Here is a 23,998-nt window from a genome sequence, read left to right as displayed (position 1 = left end):
AGGTGGTGGGGTGACTGCTGTTTATTCAACAGGTGGTGGGGTGACTGCTGTTTATTCAACAGGTGGTGGGGTGACTGCTGTTTATTCAACAGGTGGACTGGGGTGACTGCTGTTTATTCAACAGGTGGTGGGGTGACTGCTGTTTATTCAACAGGTGGTGGGGTGACTGCTGTTTATTCAACAGGTGGTGGGGTGACTGCTGTTTATTCAACAGGTGGTGGGGTGACTGCTGTTTATTCAACAGGTGGAGGGGTGACTGCTGTTTATTCAACAGGTGGTGGGGTGACTGCTGTTTATTCAACAGGTGGTGGGGTGACTGCTGTTTATTCAACAGGTGGTGGGGTGACTGCTGTTTATTCAACAGGTGGAGGGGTGACTGCTGTTTATTCAACAGGTGGAGGGGTGACTGCTGTTTATTCAACAGGTGGAGGGGTGACTGCTGTTTATTCAACAGGTGGAGGGGTGACTGCTGTTTATTCAACAGGTGGTGACTGCTGTTTATTCAACAGGTGGTGGGGTGACTGCTGTTTATTCAACAGGTGGAGGGGTGACTGCTGTTTATTCAACAGGTGGAGGGGTGACTGCTGTTTATTCAACAGGTGGTGGGGTGACTGCTGTTTATTCAACAGGTGGTGACTGCTGTTTATTCAACAGGTGGAGGGGTGACTGCTGTTTATTCAACAGGTGGTGACTGCTGTTTATTCAACAGGTGGAGGGGTGACTGCTGTTTATTCAACAGGTGGAGGGGTGACTGCTGTTTATTCAACAGGTGGTGGGGTGACTGCTGTTTATTCAACAGGTGGTGGGGTGACTGCTGTTTATTCAACAGGTGGAGGGGTGACTGCTGTTTATTCAACAGGTGGTGGGGTGACTGCTGTTTATTCAACAGGTGGAGGGGTGACTGCTGTTTATTCAACAGGTGGTGGGGTGACTGCTGTTTATTCAACAGATGGTGGGGTGACTGCTGTTTATTCAACAGGTGGAGGGGTGACTGCTGTTTATTCAACAGGTGGTGGGGTGACTGCTGTTTATTCAACAGGTGGTGACTGCTGTTTATTCAACAGGTGGTGGGGTGACTGCTGTTTATTCAACAGGTGGAGGGGTGACTGCTGTTTATTCAACAGGTGGTGGGGTGACTGCTGTTTATTCAACAGGTGGTGGGGTGACTGCTGTTTATTCAACAGGTGGAGGTGGGGGTGACTGCTGTTTATTCAACAGGTGGTGGGGTGACTGCTGTTTATTCAACAGGTGGAGGGGTGACTGCTGTTTATTCAACAGGTGGTGGGGTGACTGCTGTTTATTCAACAGGTGGTGGGGTGACTGCTGTTTATTCAACAGGTGGTGGGGTGACTGCTGTTTATTCAACAGGTGAAGGGGTGACTGCTGTTTATTCAACAGGTGGTGGGGTGACTGCTGTTTATTCAACAGGTGGTGGGGTGACTGCTGTTTATTCAACAGGTGGAGGGGTGACTGCTGTTTATTCAACAGGTGGAGGGGTGACTGCTGTTTATTCAACAGGTGGTGGGGTGACTGCTGTTTATTCAACAGGTGGTGGGGTGACTGCTGTTTATTCAACAGGTGTTGGGGTGACTGCTGTTTATTCAACAGGTGGTGGGGTGACTGCTGTTTATTCAACAGGTGGAGGGGTGACTGCTGTTTATTCAACAGGTGGAGGGGTGAATGCTGTTTATTCAACAGGTGGTGGGGTGACTGCTGTTTATTCAACAGGTGGAGGGGTGACTGCTGTTTATTCAACAGGTGGAGGGGTGACTGCTGTTTATTCAACAGGTGTTGGGGTGACTGCTGTTTATTCAACAGGTGGTGGGGTGACTGCTGTTTATTCAACAGGTGGTGGGGTGACTGCTGTTTATTCAACAGGTGGAGGGGGACTGTTTTGTCATTTTTTGAATCCCAGATTGCCCTTTTAAGAGTAGAATTACATTCCATGTATGATGATACTGTGATCTACAATGATAATACTGCTATTAATACTGTGATCTACAATGATAATACTGCTATTGATACTGTGATCTACAATGATAATACTGATATTAATACTGTGATCTACAATGACACTGTGATCTACAATGATAATACTGCTATTAATACTGTGATCTACAATGATAATACTGCTATTGATACTGTGGTCTTGAATGATAATACTGCTATTGATACTGTGATCTACAATGATAATACTGCTATTGATACTGTGATCTACAATGATAATACTGCTATTGATACTGTGATCTACAATGATAATACTGCTATTAATACTGTGATCTAGAAATATAGTACTGCTATTGATACTGTGATCTACAAATATAGTACTGCTATTAATACTGTGATCTACAATGATAATACTGCTATTAATACTGTAATCTACAATGATAATACTGCTATTAATACTGTGATCTACAATGATAATACTGCTATCAATACTGTGATCTACAATGATAATACTGCTATTAATACTGTGATCTACAATGATAATACTGCTATTGATACTGTGATCTAGAAATATAGTACTGCTATTGATACTGTGATTTACTAATATAGTACTGCTATTAATACTGTGATCTACAATGATAATACTGCTATTAATACTGTGATCTACAATGATAATACTGCTATTAATACTGTGATCTGGAATGATAATACTGCTATTGATACTGTGATCTACAAATATACTACTGCTATTGATACTGTGATCTGGAATGATAATTCTGCTATTGATACTGTGATCTGGAATGATAATACTGCTATTGATACTGTGATCTACAAATATACTACTGCTATTGATACTGTGATCTGGAATGATAATACTGCTATTGGTACTGTGATCTACAATGATAATACTGCTATTAATACTGTGATCTGGAATGATAATACTGCTATTAATACTGTGATCTACAATGATAATACTGCTATTAATACTGTGATCTACAATGATAATACTGCTATTAATACTGTGATCTACAAATATACTACTGCTATTGATACTGTGATCTGGAATGATAATACTGCTATTGATACTGTGATCTACAATGATAATACTGCTATTAATACTGTGATCTGGAATGATAATACTGCTATTGATACTGTGATCTACAAATATACTACTGCTATTGATACTGTGATCTGGAATGATAATTCTGCTATTGATACTGTGATCTGGAATGATAATACTGCTATTAATACTGTGATCTACAATGATAATACTGCTATTAATACTGTGATCTGGAATGATAATACTGCTATTAATACTGTGATCTACAATGATAATACTGCTATTGGTTAAATAGTTAAACCCACCTGAGGTCTTTGAGAAGTGAGGTCATGGTACTCAGAATGACACCATTCTCCCGTTTGGATTCTGACATTGCGATCTGGTACAGCAACTTCTCCATGGAGAAGGACCTCTCTATGCGTCGACATTTCAGCTCCTGGGAAGGAGAGGTAAGCGATATTTGAACATTTGATATGACAGGGTCTTTTCACAACATTTCAGATTAATGGAGGTGCTCAGTTTGGTGAACCCTCGCAAATCCCTCCTTTCATGCAGTAGATGTGTAGGGAACTAAGATCCATGTGGATAACAGAATCTTTGATACTGAATTGACCAGCGGAACACTGGGTACACAGAGGCACTCTCTACCCTCAGTTTGTCCACTCTATCTGAACTGACTGACTGATAGACAGACTGACTGACTGACTAAACTAAGCTGGTTAAGTCAGACTTTAGAGCCTGGTTTACCACCCCTTCGTGAGGAGCTTTCAGGACTGGAACTCAGTCAAACTGGCCACCCCAAGATGTACAGGAGCATGGAGAGGTACAGGACAGGTACAGGAGTTCATACTCTATGTGGTCAGACCCCTAAACGAAAATGGATTTTCGTTAATTTTAGCAAAGACATTTATATCATTTTAAAATTGTCTTGAATAACAATATATATATATTTTATTGTAACAGCAATCTGAATTGAATCTGTATTAATGCTGAAGACCAATACTTTAAACAAACTGATCTTGCAACTTTATCTGTGAAAACAACATTTAACATGCCGATGCCTAGTAACACTATACTAAATACTACAGTAATGTTAGCATGGCACGTAACATTATAATACATTATATACTGAATTAAACTATACTCTTCTTTCAACTAATAGCTTTTCCTTCAAGTATTGATACGACGGGGGGCTCCAACCTTGGCAGCCTGGTATCCCGTGTTCAGCCACTGGGGGGTGGCGAAGTGCACTGTCTCGGAGACGCTGTAGCCGCAGCACACCTTGGAGACGAACGCCGCCGGGAAACAGACGACGAACTGGCCACTCTGCTGGACGGTCCGGTGCACTTTGATCCCCGCTCGACACAGCACCTCCGGAGAGATCTGGCGGGAGGGAGAGAGACAGAGAACATTTATTACCTAACGACCAAGTCTACATCCCAAATGGCATCCTGTTCCCTATATAGTGCACTACTTACACCCTGTTCCCTATATAGTGCACTACTTACACCCTGTTCCCTATATAGTGCAGATCTTTTCACCAGAGCACAGTGTGTATGTGTGGGGACAGTGTTTCTGTAGTCCATGTTTATACTGTAGGGGGGGGAACAGTGTTTCTGTAGTCCATGTTTATACTGTAAGGGGGGAACAGTGTTTCTGTAGTCCATGTTTATACTGTAGGGGGGGACAGTGTTTCTGTAGTCCATGTTTATACTGTAGGGGTGGACAGTGTTTCTGTAGTCCATGTTTATACTGTACGTGTGGACAGTGTTTCTGTAGTCCATGTTTATACTGTATGTGTAGACAGTGTTTCTGTAGTCCATGTTTATACTGTAGGGGTGGACAGTGTTTCTGTAGTCCATGTTTATACTGTATGTGTAGACAGTGTTTCTGTAGTCCATGTTTATACTGTAGGGGGGAACAGTGTTTCTGCAGTCCATGTTTATACTGTATGTGTGGACAGTGTTTCTGTAGTCCATGTTTATACTGTAGGGGGGAACAGTGTTTCTGCAGTCCATGTTTATACTGTATGTGTGGAAGTGTTTCTGTAGTCCATGTTTATACTGTAGGGGGAACAGTGTTTCTGCAGTCCATGTTTATACTGTATGTGTGGAAGTGTTTCTGTAGTCCATGTTTATACTGTATGTGTGGACAGTGTTTCTGCAGTCCATGTTTATACTGTAGGGGGGAACAGTGTTTCTGCAGTCCATGTTTATACTGTAGGGGGGAACAGTTTTTCTGCAGTCCATGTTTATACTGTAGGGGGGACAGTGTTTCTGTAGTCCATGTTTATACTGTACGTGTGGACAGTGTTTCTGTAGTCCATGTTTATACTGTATGTGTAGACAGTGTTTCTGTAGTCCATGTTTATACTGTAGGGGTGGACAGTGTTTCTGTAGTCCATGTTTATACTGTATGTGTAGACAGTGTTTCTGTAGTCCATGTTTATACTGTAGGGGGGAACAGTGTTTCTGCAGTCCATGTTTATACTGTATGTGTGGACAGTGTTTCTGTAGTCCATGTTTATACTGTAGGGGGGAACAGTGTTTCTGCAGTCCATGTTTATACTGTATGTGTGGAAGTGTTTCTGTAGTCCATGTTTATACTGTAGGGGGAACAGTGTTTCTGCAGTCCATGTTTATACTGTATGTGTAGACAGTGTTTCTGTAGTCCATGTTTATACTGTATGTGTGGACAGTGTTTCTGCAGTCCATGTTTATACTGTAGGGGGGAACAGTGTTTCTGCAGTCCATGTTTATACTGTAGGGGGGAACAGTGTTTCTGCAGTCCATGTTTATACTGTAGGGGGGAACAGTTTTTCTGCAGTCCATGTTTATACTGTACGTGTGGACAGTGTTTCTGTAGTCCATGTTTATACTGTATGTGTAGACAGTGTTTCTGTAGTCCATGTTTATACTGTAGGGGTGGACAGTGTTTCTGTAGTCCATGTTTATACTGTATGTGTAGACAGTGTTTCTGTAGTCCATGTTTATACTGTAGGGGGGAACAGTGTTTCTGCAGTCCATGTTTATACTGTATGTGTGGACAGTGTTTCTGTAGTCCATGTTTATACTGTAGGGGGGAACAGTGTTTCTGCAGTCCATGTTTATACTGTATGTGTGGAAGTGTTTCTGTAGTCCATGTTTATACTGTAGGGGGAACAGTGTTTCTGCAGTCCATGTTTATACTGTATGTGTAGACAGTGTTTCTGTAGTCCATGTTTATACTGTATGTGTGGACAGTGTTTCTGCAGTCCATGTTTATACTGTAGGGGGGAACAGTGTTTCTGCAGTCCATGTTTATACTGTAGGGGGGAACAGTGTTTCTGCAGTCCATGTTTATACTGTAGGGGGGAACAGTTTTTCTGCAGTCCATGTTTATACTGTAGGGGGGGACAGTGTTTCTGTAGTCCATGTTTATACTGTATGTGTGGACAGTGTTTCTGTAGTCCATGTTTATACTGTACGTGTGGACAGTGTTTCTGTAGTCCATGTTTATACTGTATGTGTAGACAGTGTTTCTGTAGTCCATGTTTATACTGTATGTGTAGACAGTGTTTCTGTAGTCCATGTTTATACTGTATGTGTAGACAGTGTTTCTGTAGTCCATGTTTATACTGTATGTGTGGACAGTGTTTCTGTAGTCCATGTTTATACTGTATGTGTGGACAGTGTTTCTGTAGTCCATGTTTATACTGTAGGGGGGGGAACAGTGTTTCTGTAGTCCATGTTTATACTGTAGGGGGGGACAGTGTTTCTGTAGTCCATGTTTATACTGTAGGGGGGGAACAGTGTTTCTGTAGTCCATGTTTATACTGTAGGGGGGAACAGTGTTTCTGTAGTCCATGTTTATACTGTAGGGGGGAACAGTGTTTCTGTAGTCCATGTTTATACTGTAGGGGGGGAACAGTGTTTCTGTAGTCCATGTTTATACTGTATGTGTAGACAGTGTTTCTGTAGTCCATGTTTATACTGTAGGGGGGGAACAGTGTTTCTGTAGTCCATGTTTATACTGTATGTGTAGACAGTGTTTCTGTAGTCCATGTTTATACTGTAGGGGGGGAACAGTGTTTCTGTAGTCCATGTTTATACTGTATGTGTAGACAGTGTTTCTGCAGTCCATGTTTATACTGTAGGGGGGAACAGTGTTTCTGCAGTCCATGTTTATACTGTATGTGTAGACAGTGTTTCTGTAGTCCATGTTTATACTGTAGGGGGGAACAGTGTTTCTGCAGTCCATGTTTATACTGTAGGGGGGAACAGTGTTTCTGCAGTCCATGTTTATACTGTATGTGTGGACAGTGTTTCTGTAGTCCATGTTTATACTGTAGGGGGAACAGTGTTTCTGCAGTCCATGTTTATACTGTATGTGTAGACAGTGTTTCTGTAGTCCATGTTTATACTGTATGTGTGGACAGTGTTTCTGCAGTCCATGTTTATACTGTAGGGGGGAACAGTGTTTCTGCAGTCTCCCAATTTCAAACTCTCCAAAAAGTGTTCTGCATGTTTTACTGTAGGGGGAACACTGCAGTCCATGTTTATACTGAGGGGGACAGTGTTTCTGCAGTCCATGTTTATACTGTAGGGGGAACAGTGTTTCTGTAGTCCATGTTTATACTGTATGTTAGACATGTTTCTGTAGTCCATGTTTATACTGTAGGGGGAACAGTGTTTCCTAGTCCATGTTTATACTGTATGTGTAGACAGTGTTTCTGCAGTCCATGTTTATACTGTAGGGGGGAACAGTGTTTCTGCAGTCCATGTTTATACTGTATGTGTAGACAGTGTTTCTGTAGTCCATGTTTATACTGTAGGGGGGAACAGTGTTTCTGCAGTCCATGTTTATACTGTAGGGGGGAACAGTGTTTCTGCAGTCCATGTTTATACTGTATGTGTGGACAGTGTTTCTGTAGTCCATGTTTATACTGTAGGGGGAACAGTGTTTCTGCAGTCCATGTTTATACTGTATGTGTAGACAGTGTTTCTGTAGTCCATGTTTATACTGTATGTGTGGACAGTGTTTCTGCAGTCCATGTTTATACTGTAGGGGGGAACAGTGTTTCTGCAGTCCATGTTTATACTGTAGGGGGGAACAGTGTTTCTGCAGTCCATGTTTATACTGTAGGGGGGACAGTGTTTCTGCAGTCCATGTTTATACTGTATGTGTAGACAGTGTTTCTGTAGTCCATGTTTATACTGTATGTGTGGACAGTGTTTCTGTAGTCCATGTTTATACTGTATGTGTAGACAGTGTTTCTGTAGTCCATGTTTATACTGTATGTGTGGACAGTGTTTCTGTAGTCCATGTTTATACTGTATGTGTAGACAGTGTTTCTGTAGTCCATGTTTATACTGTATGTGTAGACAGTGTTTCTGTAGTCCATGTTTATACTGTATGTGTAGACAGTGTATCCTGCAGTCACACCATGATGTTGTTCTCCAACATCTCCAGTCCTGGGGTTCCATTAGCCTGCAGTAGTGTGTGAACCACCTTGTCCAGCTTCACCTTCTCCTCAGCAGGAATACAGTACCTGAACACCGGGTTACATGGGTTATTGGGATCTAATTGTGTATCACTATGTGATAACATGTTGGAGTTAGTGGACACATGTCATAGCACTAGTAAATAACAAATATCCTTGTCTGGCAATGAAACTTTATTTTTTATTGTAGTTTTATAGGATTTTATTTGAGCTCAACAATTACATTAAGGGGAATTTTATAAGGGGAAAGATTTGCTTTCGGAATTTTCTAAATATTTTCAATATTATTCATTTCCATGTTGGCTCTATACCCGGAAATGCCATTGTCTGGAGAAAAGGATCCCAATTTCAAACTCTCCAAAAAAGTGTAATTATATATTTTTAACTGGCAATAATTAATATTAACTGAAAAAGGATCTTGTGTAGTTATTTGCAATGGCCCTTATCTCGAAACGGTGATTCCTAAAAGATGTGTCTGGAGATTTGGTCAAGTCAAATCAGGAATGAGCAGGGTGAGCTCTACCATAATGACCACTTATTCATGTTCTCATTACATGTAGTGCAACAAGACCACTTGTGGTCTGGAAAGTTCTCTGCTATCTGATATGTTTTAAACAAACAATATAGAAATCAGCACGGTAAAAAAAAAATATATATATATATTTTTGTCTAACGTCAACTCCATCAGAGTGCTGAAAGAATCATTTAATATATTTTACAAATGTAAAATACTTTGAGGCAAAAATATCTGTTTTGAGTATCTGTACTCCGTCACTGATGGCTGTTTTTTTAATACAAAAATATTTGAATCACTCTTCTGCAACACATGGTTAAACTATTGACATATTTGCTGTGATAGTGCTAAGGGATCATGTTTCCTTTATAAATGTTGTTTTATGTTCTGAATCTAGAAAAACATGACCAAAATGCTAATCAATGTTTTATGTTCTGAATCTAGAAAAACATGACCAAAATGCTAATAAATGTTTTATGTTCTGAATCTAGAAAAACATGACCAAAATGCTAATAAATGTTTTATGTTCTGAATCTAGAAAAACATGACCAAAATGCTAATAAATGTTTTATGTTCTGAATCTAGAAAAACATGACCAAAATGCTAATAAATGTTTTATGTTCTGAATCTAGAAAAACATGACCAAAATGCTAATCAATGTTTTATGTTCTGAATCTAGAAAAACATGACCAAAATGCTAATAAATGTTTTATGTTCTGAATCTAGAAAAACATGACCAAAATGCTAATAAATGTTTTATGTTCTGAATCTAGAAAAACATGACCAAAATGCTAATAAATGTTTTATGTTCTGAATCTAGAAAAACATGACCAAAATGCTAATAAATGTTTTATGTTCTGAATCTAGAAAAACATGACCAAAATGCTAATAAATGTTTTATGTTCTGAATCTAGAAAAACATGACCAAAATGCTAATAAATGTTTTATGTTCTGAATCTAGAAAAACATGACCAAAATGCTAATAAATGTTTTATGTTCTGAATCTAGAAAAACATGACCAAAATGCTAATAAATGTTTTATGTTCTGAATCTAGAAAAACATGACCAAAATGCTAATAAATGTTTTATGTTCTGAATCTAGAAAAACATGACCAAAATGCTAATAAATGTTTTATGTTCTGAATCTAGAAAAACATGACCAAAATGCTAATCAATGTTTTATGTTCTGAATCTAGAAAAACATGCCAAAATGCTAACAAAATTAGCCCTGGAGCATTATATAGCGTTGTAAAAATGCTTTATAAAAATACGTTTGGAGATTTGTATTTCATATTTGAATAATGTAATGATAGAATTAAACAAACAAGGTCTTCAAACACTTGGACAATAAATGTACAAATGAAATGCATTTTATGGTGTCTGACTGAGTTGACATAAATCCACTTAGTTGTAATTTATGAGAAAAACATTTCTGAATTAGGAGGTTGTTCCTTTACATGGTGTGATATATATATTATTTGGTCTATCAGATATTAAGACAAATATTTGTGGAAGAAAAGTTTATATTGTACCGTCTTTCAAGAATTCAAGAATATGGCCAATATACACGACTGGGGGGTGTGGTAACAACAGCCCCTTAGCCGTGGTATATGGCCTGTGTAAAGGCACTCCACTGTCGTCTTTTAACAACAGCCCTTAGCCGTGGTATATGGCCAATATACCACGACTAAGGGCTGTATCCAGGCACTCCACTGTCGTGAATAACAACAGCCCTTAGCCGTGGTATATGGCCAATATACCACGACTAAGGGCTGTGTCCAGGCACTCCACTGTCGTGCTTAACAACAGCCCTTAGCCGTGGTATATGGCCAATATACCACGGCTAAGGGCTGTGTCCAGGCACTCCACTGTCGTGCTTAACAACAGCCCTTAGCCGTGGTATATGGCCAATATACCACGACTAAGGGCTGTGTCCAGGCACTCCACTGTCGTGCTTAACAACAGCCCTTAGCCGTGGTATATGGCCAATATACCACGACTAAGGGCTGTGTCCAGGCACTCCACTGTCGTGCTTAACAACAGCCCTTAGCCGTGGTATATGGCCAATATACCACGGCTAAGGGCTGTGTCCAGGCACTCCACTGTCGTGCTTAACAACAGCCCTTAGCCGTGGTATATGGCCAATATACCACGGCTAAGGGCTGTGTCCAGGCACTCCACTGTCGTGCTTAACAACAGCCCTTAGCCGTGGTATATGGCCAATATACCACGACTAAGGGCTGTGTCCAGGCACTCCACTGTCGTGCTTAACAACAGCCCTTAGCCGTGGTATATTGGCCATATACCACACCCCCTCATGCCTTATTGCTTAAATATATACCATTTAGCAGATTTATCCAATAAAGACAAACTGCATACATTTTACGTATGGATGGCCCAGAGAATCAAACCCACTATCCTGGTGTTGCGAGCGCCATGCTCTACCTACTGAGCCATACAGCGTTTCCTTCATACTGTACTGACCACGCTCAGAGAGTTCTATTAAATCAATCTCCACCAGATCTATTTGATCAGGCTTGACTACCTGACGCTGAGCTCGTTCTCCATTGGTTGTGGCAGGTGGTGAACCTGAGTGACCGTAGGATTAAACTGGGAGAGGGCAGTGAGCAGTGAACCACTACTTACCAAATGCAGTCAGCACCAGTGTGTAAGTAATCAATGTATGGAAGGCGGTGATGGTCTCGCGACCAGCATGAGGTAGAGAAGACCATGCCGATGTTCAGCCAAGGAATGGTCACTCCTGTACAACCACAAAGGAAGACATAGTAGACTGTCAAGATGTTCTAGTCAGTTCAAGTTCACTTAATTCATAGCAGAATGTTATTGAATTGTCACCAAAAATGAGGATATACTGTATAAAAAACAACAACAACTAACGCAACATACATTCAAGGAACTGTTGTAGTTAAGCTGATGGGAGTCCTTCAGTTCACTCTGCAGCGACTTACAACTGTCTATTACAGTACAGAGGGTCATAGGTACAGATGATTACCTGGCACAGCACCAAGATGGCGTAGGATGGATCCTGAATTATTGGGAAGGATTGTAAGGTTCCATCCATGTCTTGAGTGGAGACAAGAGAACAGAACACATATTTTATGCATGTCCTTATAGGGTTGTAAAATTCCCCTAACTTTCCCGGTTCTCCAGAAATCCCAGTTGGAAGATTCCAGGAATCAGGAGGGTATAAGCAGGAAATTCAAAATGCTCCATTCATGTGATCGGATAATGCCGTTAGGCCCTCACTTTGAAAAGGTCTCAGACTTTCCAACTGGGAAGCCACTCCCATGAGTTTTAGTGTCCACTTTCCCACAGTGCACGGCAACATGACATTCCCTCTGCTCCACGATGTTCCAGTACTCCTGCTGCAATCACAGACAGAAACATTATTGCATTAATGTAGATGAAAAAACAAGTAGTGACAGTAGATCACACAGTGGGATGGCTGACAAGACAAAAGGAGAGAAGAAATGTGTCAATGACCTGATCAGTCATCTCCATACTACTTACGGTCCCAGTGAAGTATCCTACTTATGGTCCCAGTGAATTAACCTACTTATGGTCCCAGTGAATTAACCTACTTATGGTCCCAGTGAATTAACCTACTTATGGTCCCAGTGAATTAACCTAATTATGGTCCCAGTGAATGATACTATTTATGGTCCCAGTGAATTATTCTACTTATGGTCCCAGTGAATTAACCTACTTATGGTCCCAGTGAAGTATCCTACTTATGGTCCCAGTGAATTAACCTACTTATGGTCCCAGTGAATTAACCTACTTATGGTCCCAGTGAATGATACTATTTATGGTCCCAGTGAATTATCCTACTTATGGTCCCAGTGAATTATCCTACTTATGGTCCCAGTGAAGTATTCTACTTATGGTCCCAGTGAATTAACCTACTTATGGTCCCAGTGAATGAACCTACTTATGGTCCCAGTGAATGATACTATTTATGGTCCCAGTGAATTATCCTACTTATGGTCCCAGTGAATTATACTACTCATGATCCCAGTGAATTATACTATTTATGGTCCCAGTGAATTATACTACTTATGGTCCCAGTGAATTATACTACTCATGATCCCAGTGAATTATACTACTTATGGTCCCAGTGAATTATACTACTTATGGTCCCAGTGAATTATCCTACTTATGGTCCCAGTGAATTAACCTACTTATGGTCCCAGTGAATTAACCTACTTATGGTCCCAGTGAATTAACCTACTTATGGTCCCAGTGAATGATACTATTTATGGTCCCAGTGAATTATACTACTTATGGTCCCAGTGAAATATACTACTTATGGTCCCAGTGAATTATCCTACTTATGGTCCCAGTGAATTATACTACTCATGATCCCAGTGAATTATACTACTTATGGTCCCAGTGAATTATCCTACTTATGGTCCCAGTGAATGATACTATTTATGGTCCCAGTGAATTATACTACTTATGGTCCCAGTGAATTATACTACTTATGGTCCCAATGAATTATCCTACTTATGGTCCCAGTGAATTATACTACTCATGATCCCAGTGAATTATACTACTTATGGTCCCAGTGAATTATCCTACTTATGGTCCCAGTGAATTATACTACTTATGGTCCCAGTGAATTATACTACTTATGGTCCCAGTGAATTATACTACTTATGGTCCCAGTGAATTATATTACTTATGGTCCCAGTGAATTATACTACTTATTCATTATGACTATATGGCTGCGTCCCAAAAAGCAGGGCCCTGACCAAAAGTAGTGCACTAAGGGCCAATTCAGACTTTAAATAAGTAGACTTAACATGGATTTATGTCTATAAAATATGGACAAGTCATTTTTATTGATTTTTTATTTAAGTCCATGTTAAGTCAACTTCTCTGAAACCTGAATAGGGCCTTAAGTAGTGCAACCTACGTAGCAGGTATATAACAGTTTGGGATATGTAGACCTTACCTCCACTTCAGCCGTCCCAGGCTCCTTATTGAAACACATGTTCATAGTATTCCTGGCTGTCCTGTAGAACGTAGTGAGAGAAACCGACTTCCCCTGCAATAGAGAAACACAAAGAGAGGGCTAAGACCTTACAGTCCCTTTCGAGTTCCCTGATACACAGTCAATGTAAAGATTATCACAGCAAATCATCAACACAAAGAGTGTACGAGCTTATGGACTGAGGTGTTTTGATATCCTGCCAATCGAATGACTCAGAAGCACAATCAAAGAGACTAGTAAGACCATACAGGAAGTAGTCTTTTATGTCCCTTGATACACTGTCTCCGTCCCTAACGACATCCTACTTTTGAACAGGCTCTGGTCAAAAGTAGTGCATTAGAAAAGGAAATAGGAATGTGATTTGGGACGCAGTCAACTGTCAATGTAAGGATTATCACAGCCAACCAGATGGGAGAGTTAGTTGAACAGCCAGACAAAAATGATACATGTGGATGTCACTGTGCTGCATGACATCATCTTCCTTCCTCTCCACGCTGCTGCAGCCTCAGCACATTCTGAAGGGGAGTCTTCCATCCAGACGGTTTTCTCAGGTTGCCTCCCAAATGGCACCCTATTCCCTTATCCAAATGGCACCCTATTCCCTTTTCCAAATGGCTAACTATTCCCTTATATAGAGTACTACTTTCGATCGGAGCCCTAAGGGCCCTGGTTAAAAGTAGTGCACTAGACAGGGAATTGGGCACCATTTGGGACATAGGCTCAGATACACGACAGACAGCCGGGCAGGGACAGAGACTGAGAGCCTGTATGAATGTGCCAGGAAAATCCCTGGTTGGTTGAACTACAGTCAGTCACTGTAAGCTTTCCCACATGTGTGGAGGAGATTGCTGTATTTCTTATTATGGCCCAATATATTGATTTCATATGGGTCCAGCTATGCTGGCATTCACAGACAGAATAGTCCCTACGAGCCAGGTTTAAAAAGTAGGAAGTCAAACAGAGAGATGAAACGCTAGAAGTAACTGATACTACAGGAGAACTAGCTGATACTACAGGAGAACTAGCTGATACTACAGGAGAACTAGCTGATACTACAGGAGAACTAGCTGATACTACAGGAGAACTAACTGATACTACAGGAGAACTAGCTGATACTACAGGAGAACTAACTGATACTACAGGAGAACTAACTGATACTACAGGAGAACTAGCTGATACTACAGGAGAACTAGCTGATACTACAGGAGAACTAGCTGATACTACAGGAGAACTGTAACTGTCACTACAGGAGAACTAACTGATACTACAGGATAACTAACTGATACTACAGGAGAACTAGCTGATACTACAGGAGAACTAGCTGATACTACAGGAGAACTAGCTGATACTACAGGAGAACTAGCTGATACTACAGGAGAACTAGCTGATACTACAGGAGAACTGTAACTGTCACTACAGGAGAACTAACTGATACTACAGGATAACTAACTGATACTACAGGAGAACTAACTGATACTCCAGGAGAACTGTAACTGATACTACAGGAGAACTAGCTGATACTACAGGAGAACTAGCTGATACTACAGGAGAACTCTAACTGATACTACAGGAGAACTAGCTGATACTACAGGAGAACTCTAACTGATACTACAGGAGAACTAACTGATACTCCAGGAGAACTAACTGATACTACAGGAGAACTAGCTGATACTACAGGAGAACTAACTGATACTACAGGAGAACTAACTGATACTACAGGAGAACTAACTGATACTACAGGAGAACTCTAACTGATACTACAGGAGAACTAACTGATACTACAGGAGAACTAACTGATATTACAAGAGAACTAACTGATACTACAGGAGAACTCTAACTGATACTACAGGAGAACTAACTGATACTACAGGAGAACTAACTGATACTACAGGAGAACTCTAACTGATACTACAGGAGAACTAGCTGATACTACAGGAGAACTAACTGATACTACAGGAGAACTAACTGATACTACAGGAGAACTAACTGATACTACAGGAGAACTAGCTGATACTACAGGAGAACTAACTGATACTACAGGAGAACTAACTGATACTACAGGAGAACTCTAACTGATACTACAGGAGAACTAACTGATACTACAGGAGAACTAACTGATATTACAAGAGAACTAACTGATATTACAAGAGAACTAACTGATATTACAAGAGAAATAACTGATATTACAAGAGAAATAACTGATATTACAAGAGAACTAACTGATACTACAGGAGAACTAACTGATACTACAGGAGAACTAACTGATACTACAGGAGAACTCTAACTGATACTACAGGAGAACTAACTGATACTACAGAAAAACTAACTGATATGACAGGAGAACTAGCTGATACTACAGGAGAACTAACTGATACTACAGGAGAACTAACTGATACTACAGGAGAACTAACTGATACTACAGGAGAACTCTAACTGATACTACAGGAGAACTAGCTGATACTACAGGAGAACTAACTGATACTACAGGAGAACTCTAACTGATACTACAGGAGAACTAACTGATACTACAGGAGAACTAACTGATATGACAGGAGAACTAACTGATACTACAGGAGAACTAACTGATACTACAGGAGAACTAACTGATACTACAGGAGAACTAACTGATACTACAGGAGAACTCTAACTGATACTACAGGAGAACTAACTGATACTACAGGAGAACTCTAACTGATACTACAGGAGAACTAACTGATACTACAGGAGAACTAACTGATATGACAGGAGAACTAACTGATACTACAGGAGAACTAACTGATACTACAGGAGAACTAACTGATACTACAGGAGAACTAACTGATACTACAGGAGAACTCTAACTGATACTACAGGAGAACTAACTGATACTACAGGAGAACTAACTGATACTACAGGAGAACTCTAACTGATATGACAGGAGAACTAACTGATACTACAGGAGAACTAACTGATACTACAGGAGAACTAACTGATACTACAGGAGAACTAACTGATACTACAGGAGAACTCTAACTGATACTACAGGAGAACTAGCTGATACTACAGGAGAACTAACTGATACTACAGGAGAACTCTAACTGATACTACAGGAGAACTAACTGATACTACAGGAGAACTAACTGATACTACAGGAGAACTAACTGATACTACAGGAGAACTAACTGATACTACAGGAGAACTCTAACTGATACTACAGGAGAACTAACTGATACTACAGGAGAACTAACTGATACTACAGGAGAACTAGCTGATACTACAGGAGAACTAACTGATACTACAGGAGAACTCTAACTGATACTACAGGAGAACTAACTGATACTACAGGAGAACTAACTGATACTACAGGAGAACTAACTGATACTACAGGAGAACTAACTGATACTACAGGAGAACTCTAACTGATACTACAGGAGAACTAACTGATACTACAGGAGAACTAACTAATACTACAGGAGAACTCTAACTGATACTACAGGAGAACTAACTGATACTACAGGAGAAATAACTGATATTACAAGAGAACTAACTGATACTACAGGAGAACTAACTGATACTACAGGAGAACTAACTGATACTACAGGAGAACTAACTGACACTACAGGAGAACTAACTGATACTACAGGAGAACTAACTGACACTACAGGAGAACTAACTGATACTACAGGAGAACTAACTGACACTACAGGAGAACTAACTGATACTACAGGAGAACTAACTGACACTACAGGAGAACTAACTGATACTACAGGAGAACTAACTGATACTACAGGAGAACTAACTGATACTACAGGAGAACTAACTGACACTACAGGAGAACTAACTGATATTACAAGAGAACTAACTGATACTACAGGAGAACTAACTGATACTACAGGAGAACTAACTGATATTACAAGATAACTAACTGATACTACAGGAGAACTGGAACTGACACTACAGGAGAACTAACTGATACTACAGGAGAACTAACTGATACTACAGGAGAACTAACTGATATTACAGGAGAACTAACTGATACTACAGGAGAACTGGAACTGACACTACTGATAAGAGAAGTGTGAGCAACAGAAGATCATCATGGAGCATCAAGACATAAACACTGGTAGTGATAAGTGGACATGAGGTGACGTGTTGTCAAAATGAGGTGTGTGTGCGCGTGTGTGTCTGATCGTGTGTGTCTGATCGTGTGTGCGTGTGTGTGTGTCTGATCGTGTGTGTCTGATCGTGTGTGTCTGATCGTGTGTGTGGCCTCTGTGCTTGCAGATGTGCAATGACCTATATTCGATGTGAGAGCAACTGAACCAGGGATATTGTAGTTCTGCCTCCAGGCACTAACAGCTATACACACTGTATTGACAGTGCTGCACTGTATTCAATCTGCCCACACACAGCTACCACAGAGCTCATTAACCAATAGACTTAACCAATCGAATATTTACACAAGCATTGTGCATGTTGTAGTGCCTCCACTATGCTTGGGTAATTATTTTGGTCCAGAAAAACTGTCTGTTGTATCACATTTGTTGTGCCAAATGTGTTGTACATCAGTTGTTCAACCTGAGTGTGAACAGGGCCAGAGAAAGGGGCTAACATGACCTACCCTGTATATACACTTGTGCTGGTCGCTAAGAAACTCTTTCTCCTCCTCTGCTCCTCCTCTTCCTCCTTTCTTCTCCTGAGAGAACAGTCTCCTCCTGCTGGACCTCAGCCACATGTCCTTCTCCTGTTTCTTCCCCTCTTTCGCTCCTTCCTCCAGGTTCCTGGGCAGGCCGTTCCTCCGGATCACCCCGTTTACCAGGCCGTTCTTGGGCTCACAGCGGGGCAGCTGGAGCAGGGTCTGTTGGGAGTCATCTGAGTGGCCCTCCAGGGGCCCTCTCTTCTTCTCCAGCCTCCCCTTCTCCTCCAGCACCTCCCTCTCCAGGTGGATGCGCTCAGCGGGGTCCAAGGAGTCGTAGGACAGTAGGAACTGACAATAGGCCTCCTGCAGCTTGGCCAGACGATCCTGTGGTCGGGTGGTAGGATATTATTACGTTGCAGTTGACAGTTGACAGGGAGGGCAGTGTTAACATCAAATGTCAAAGTGCTATACTTAGCTATGCAGCTAGCTGGGCTGGCTGTTGGTTTTCATCAGAAGTCAATCTCAAATACAAAAGTAGGATAAAAACAAAATAACCCACTTCAGTGTAGATGAAACACTACAAGACACGGATGCCGGAAGGAATTGTTTGTTACAGAACAGCATCATGGTCAACACAAGAGACTGAGTACCGAATGGCCCCCTATTCCCTATATAGTAGGCCAGAGCCTTATGGACCCTGGTCAAAAGCAGTCTACTATATAGAGGACGGGGTGCCATGTATGCAGCCTTGAAGCAGTACAGTACCTGTGCAGTCTTGGGGATACGGAGCTGGTCGGCTAGCTTATTCCATTTCTTCATGTCGCTGACCTGCTGCATGCCGCCCATGTCGTTGATGAGCTGAAAGAACCGGGCCAGGTCCAACTCACATCCACCTGGCAGGGAGGGAGGGAGGGAGGGGGAGAGGGAGGAAGAGGAGGGAGAGAAGGAGAAAGAGGGAGGAAGAGGAGGGAGAGAGGGAGGAAGAGGAGGGAGAGAAGGAGAGAGAGGGAGGAAGAGGAGGGAGAGAGGGAGAGGGAGGAAGAGGAGGGAGAGAAGGAGAGAGAGGGAGGAAGAGGAGGGAGAGAAGGAGAGAGAGGGAGGAAGAGGAGGGAGAGAGGGAGAGGGAGGAAGAGGAGGGAGAGAAGGAGAGAGAGGGAGGAAGAGGAGGGAGGAAGAGGAGGGAGAGAAGGAGAGAGAGGGAGGAAGAGGAGGGAGAGAAGGAGAGAGAGGGAGGAAGAGGAGGGAGAGAAGGAGAGAGAGGGAGGAAGAGGAGGGAGAGAGGGAGAGGGAGGAAGAGGAGGGAGAGGGAGAGGGAGGAAGAGGAGGGAGAGAAGGAGAGGGAGGAAGAGGAGGGAGAGAAGGAGAGGGAGGAAGAGGAGGGAGAGAAGGAGAGGGAGGAAGAGGAGGGAGAGAGGGAGAGGGAGGAAGAGGAGGGAGAGGGGGAAAGGGAGGAAGAGGAGGGAGAGAGGGAGGATATGGAGGAAGATGAGGGAGTGAAGGAGGGAGGGAGGTTAGGGAGGGAGTGAAAGAGGGTGAGAGGGAGGATAAGGAGGAAGAGGAGGGAGTGGAGGAGAGAGAGAGAGAGAGGGAGGTTAGGGAGGGAGTGAAAGAGGGTGAGAGGGAGGATAAGGAGGAAGAGGAGGGAGTGAAGGAGGGGGGAGGTTAGGGAGGGAGTGAAAGAGGGTGAGAGGGAGGAAGAGGAGGGAGTGGAGGAGAGAGAGAGGGAGGATATGGAGGAAGAGGATGGAGTGGAGGAGAGAGAGAGAGAGAGGGGGAGGATATGGAGGAAGAGGAGGGAGTGGAGGAGAGAGAGAGGGGGGGATATGGAGGAAGAGGAGGGAGTGGAGGAGAGAGAGAGATGGAGGGAGGGAGGGGAGGGAGAGAGGGAGGGAGGGGGAGGGAGGATAAGGAGGAAGAGGAGGGAGTGGAGGAGAGAGAGAGAGAGGGAGGGAGGGGGAGAGGGAGGATATGGAGGAAGAGGAGGGAGTGGAGGAGAGAGAGAGAGAGAGAGGGAGGGAGGGGGAGAGGGAGGATATGGAGGAAGAGGAGGGAGTGGAGGAAGGAGGGAGGGAGTGAAGGAAGGAGGGAGGGAGTGAAAGAGGGTGGGTGAGAGGGAGGGAGGATATGGAGGAAGGAGGGAGGGAGGGAGTGAAGGAAGGAAGGAGGGAGTGAAGGAAGGAGGGAGGGAGTGAAGGAAGGAGGGAGGGAGTGAAAGAGGGTGAGAGGGAGGGAGGGAGTGAAAGAGAGGGAGGGAGGGAGGGATAGGGAGGGAGTGAAAGAGAGAGGGAGGGAAGGAGGGATAGGGAGGGAGTGAAGGAGGAAGAGCGGGATGGAGGAGGTTGGGAGAGAGTGAAGGAGGGAGTGAGGGAGGGAGGATAAGGAGGAAGAGAAGGGAATGAAGGAGGGTGAGACAGAACACAGAACAAGGAGGTTAAAACAATGTTCTTTAATCCTGGTTCTGTGAAACCACATGGCTTAATAATGATTGGTTGATTTGGTGTATTAGTACTGGGCTGTTAGTGCTGGGTTGGAACGAAAGCATGCACACCCTGTGGGCGCCCATGACCAAGATAGAAGAACACAGGTTAAAATGGATATACTGTATGCATCTGGGAGGATATAGAGAGGACCAACGGGGCTGATAAACATGGATTCTGAAAAAGCAGCAACATTCCTTACATTTACAATAAGCTTTCAAACAAATTACAGCCAAATGTTCTAGACGAGAGGCTGTGGATGTTTGATGAATGAATGACTTGGCTCTGTTAGCCAGGACAGCCTGGTTTAGACAGCCATGATCCTGTTTGAGGTTGAGGCCCACTCTGACAAAGCAGAGGCCTGTAGGTATTGGAGCCTGAGAGAGAGAATGTCTGTGTCCCAAATGGCACCCTATTCCCTATATAACTAATATGGGCCCTGGTCATGCACTATATAGGGAATAGTGTGCCATTTGAGATGCAGACAGAGTGTAATATCTCTGCTACTTCGTTCCTCTCCTTTCCCTCACCATGGGTGTCTGCTGCCTGTAAAATCAGACGTTCCCCATTTGTCACACACACACTCACTCACTCACTCACTCACTCACTCACTCACTCACACTCACTCACTCACTCACTCACTCACACACACTCACTCACTCACTCACTCACTCACTCACTCACTCACTCACACACACACACACACACACACACACACACACACACACTGCTACTGGTCTGGGGTGTGTGTGTGTGTGTGTGTGTGTGTGTGTGTGTGTGTGTGTGTGTGTGTGTGTGTGTGTGTGTGTGTGTGTGTGTGTGTGTGTGTGTGTGTGTGTGTGTGTGTGTGTGTGTGTGTGTGTGTGTGTGTGTCGGGGATCCTGACAACCCCCATCTCTCCCAGTGTAATCTCATCAAAGCTGCCACCTGGCAGAGGAACTGTAATCCTTCCTCACTAGGTAAGGTCAGAATCAAGGTCTCACTTACAAACACACTAAGAGCAATCAGCAGCAGCCAATGGGCAGGATGGTCAGGATGAGAGGTGGTTCAGAGGTCAGGATGAGAGGTGGATCAGAGGTCAGGGTGAGAAGTGGTTCAGAGGTCAGGATGAGAGGTGGTTCAGAGGTCAGGATGAGAGGTGCGTCAGAGGTCAGGATGAGAGGTGGTTCAGAGGTCAGGATGGGGGGGGTGGGGGGGTCAGAGGTAATTTGGGAGAAGCCATTTAACTATAGTATAGTTCCCTCAGAAGGAAACCTTTGGCAGCACACTGAATTAACAAGAGGAAACTTCAAACTGTACAACCTGATAGATATCCACTCTATGTAGAGTTGACATATGTGCTAGAATAAGATGAAACTGTACTAGAATATCATGAAACTGTACTAGAATAAGATGAAACTGTACTAGAATAAGATGAAACTGTACTAGAATAACATTAAGCTGTACTAGAATAACACAAAACTACTAGAATAACATGAAACTGTACTAGAATAACATGAAACTGTACTAGAATAAGATTAAACTGTACTAGAATATGGTGAAACTGTACTAGAATAAGATTAAACTGTACTAGAATAAGATTAAACTGTACTAGAATAACACAAAACTGTACTAGAATATCGTGAAACTGTACTAGAATAAGATGAAACTGTACTAGAATATCGTGAAACTGTACTAGAATAAGATGAAACTGTACTAGAATAAGATGAAACTGTACTAGAATAAGATGAAACTGTACTAGAATAACATTAAGCTGTACTAGAATAACACAAAACTACTAGAATAACATGAAACTGTACTAGAATAACATGAAACTGTACTAGAATAACATGAAACTGTACTAGAATATCGTGAAACTGTACTAGAATAAGATGAAACTGTACTAGAATAAGATTAAACTGTACTAGAATAACACGAAACTGTACTAGAATATCATGAAACTGTACTAGAATAAGATGAAACTGTACTAGAATATCGTGAAACTGTACTAGAATAAGATGAAACTGTACTAGAATAAGATTAAACTCTACTAGAATAACACGAAACTGTACTAGAATATCGTGAAACTGTACTAGAATAAGATGAAACTGTACTAGAATATCGTGAAACTGTACTAGAATAAGATGAAACTGTACTAGAATAAGATGAAACTGTACTAGAATAACATTAAGCTGTACTAGAATAACACAAAACTACTAGAATAACATGAAACTGTACTAGAATAACATGAAACTGTACTAGAATAACATGAAACTGTACTAGAATATCGTGAAACTGTACTAGAATAAGATGAAACTGTACTAGAATAAGATGAAACTGTACTAGAATAAGATTAAACTGTACTAGAATAACACGAAACTGTACTAGAATATCATGAAACTGTACTAGAATAAGATGAAACTGTACTAGAATATCGTGAAACTGTACTAGAATAAGATGAAACTGTACTAGAATATCGTGAAACTGTACTAGAATAACGTGAAACTGTACTAGAATATCGTGAAACTGTACTAGAATAACATGAAACTGTACTAGAATAACATGAAACTGTACTAGAATAAGATGAAACTGTACTAGAATATCGTGAAACTGTACTAGAATAAGATGAAACTGTACTAGAATAACATGAAACTGTACTAGAATAACATGAAACTGTACTAGAATCAGATGAAACTACTAGAATAACATGAAACTGTACTAGAATAACATGAAACTGTACTAGAATAAGATGAAACTGTACTAGAATATCGTGAAACTGTACTAGAATAAGATGAAACTGTACTAGAATATCGTGAAACTGTACTAGAATAAGATGAAACTGTACTAGAATATCGTGAAACTGTACTAGAATAAGATGAAACTGTACTAGAATAAGATGAAACT

General features: G+C 41.8%; 1 protein-coding gene across 1 annotated transcript in view; it reads right to left on the bottom strand.

Annotated features, from left to right (window-relative positions):
• Positions 1-23,998, bottom strand: part of jarid2a (jumonji and AT-rich interaction domain containing 2a) — a 188,023-nt gene that overhangs the window by 11,634 nt on the left and 152,391 nt on the right. Inside the window, 9 exon segments of the mRNA XM_065027388.1 lie at positions 3,313-3,443; positions 4,208-4,390; positions 8,432-8,537; positions 11,650-11,764; positions 12,017-12,087; positions 12,271-12,389; positions 13,982-14,074; positions 18,621-19,022; positions 19,404-19,531. Of these exon segments, the coding sequence (XP_064883460.1) occupies positions 3,313-3,443; positions 4,208-4,390; positions 8,432-8,537; positions 11,650-11,764; positions 12,017-12,087; positions 12,271-12,389; positions 13,982-14,074; positions 18,621-19,022; positions 19,404-19,531 (1,348 nt within the window).

The sequence above is a fragment of the Oncorhynchus nerka genome, linkage group LG14 (assembly GCF_034236695.1).
Source record: "Oncorhynchus nerka isolate Pitt River linkage group LG14, Oner_Uvic_2.0, whole genome shotgun sequence".
NCBI classification, from domain to species: domain Eukaryota; kingdom Metazoa; phylum Chordata; class Actinopteri; order Salmoniformes; family Salmonidae; genus Oncorhynchus; species Oncorhynchus nerka.
This window is presented reverse-complemented; position numbering and strand designations above follow the sequence as displayed.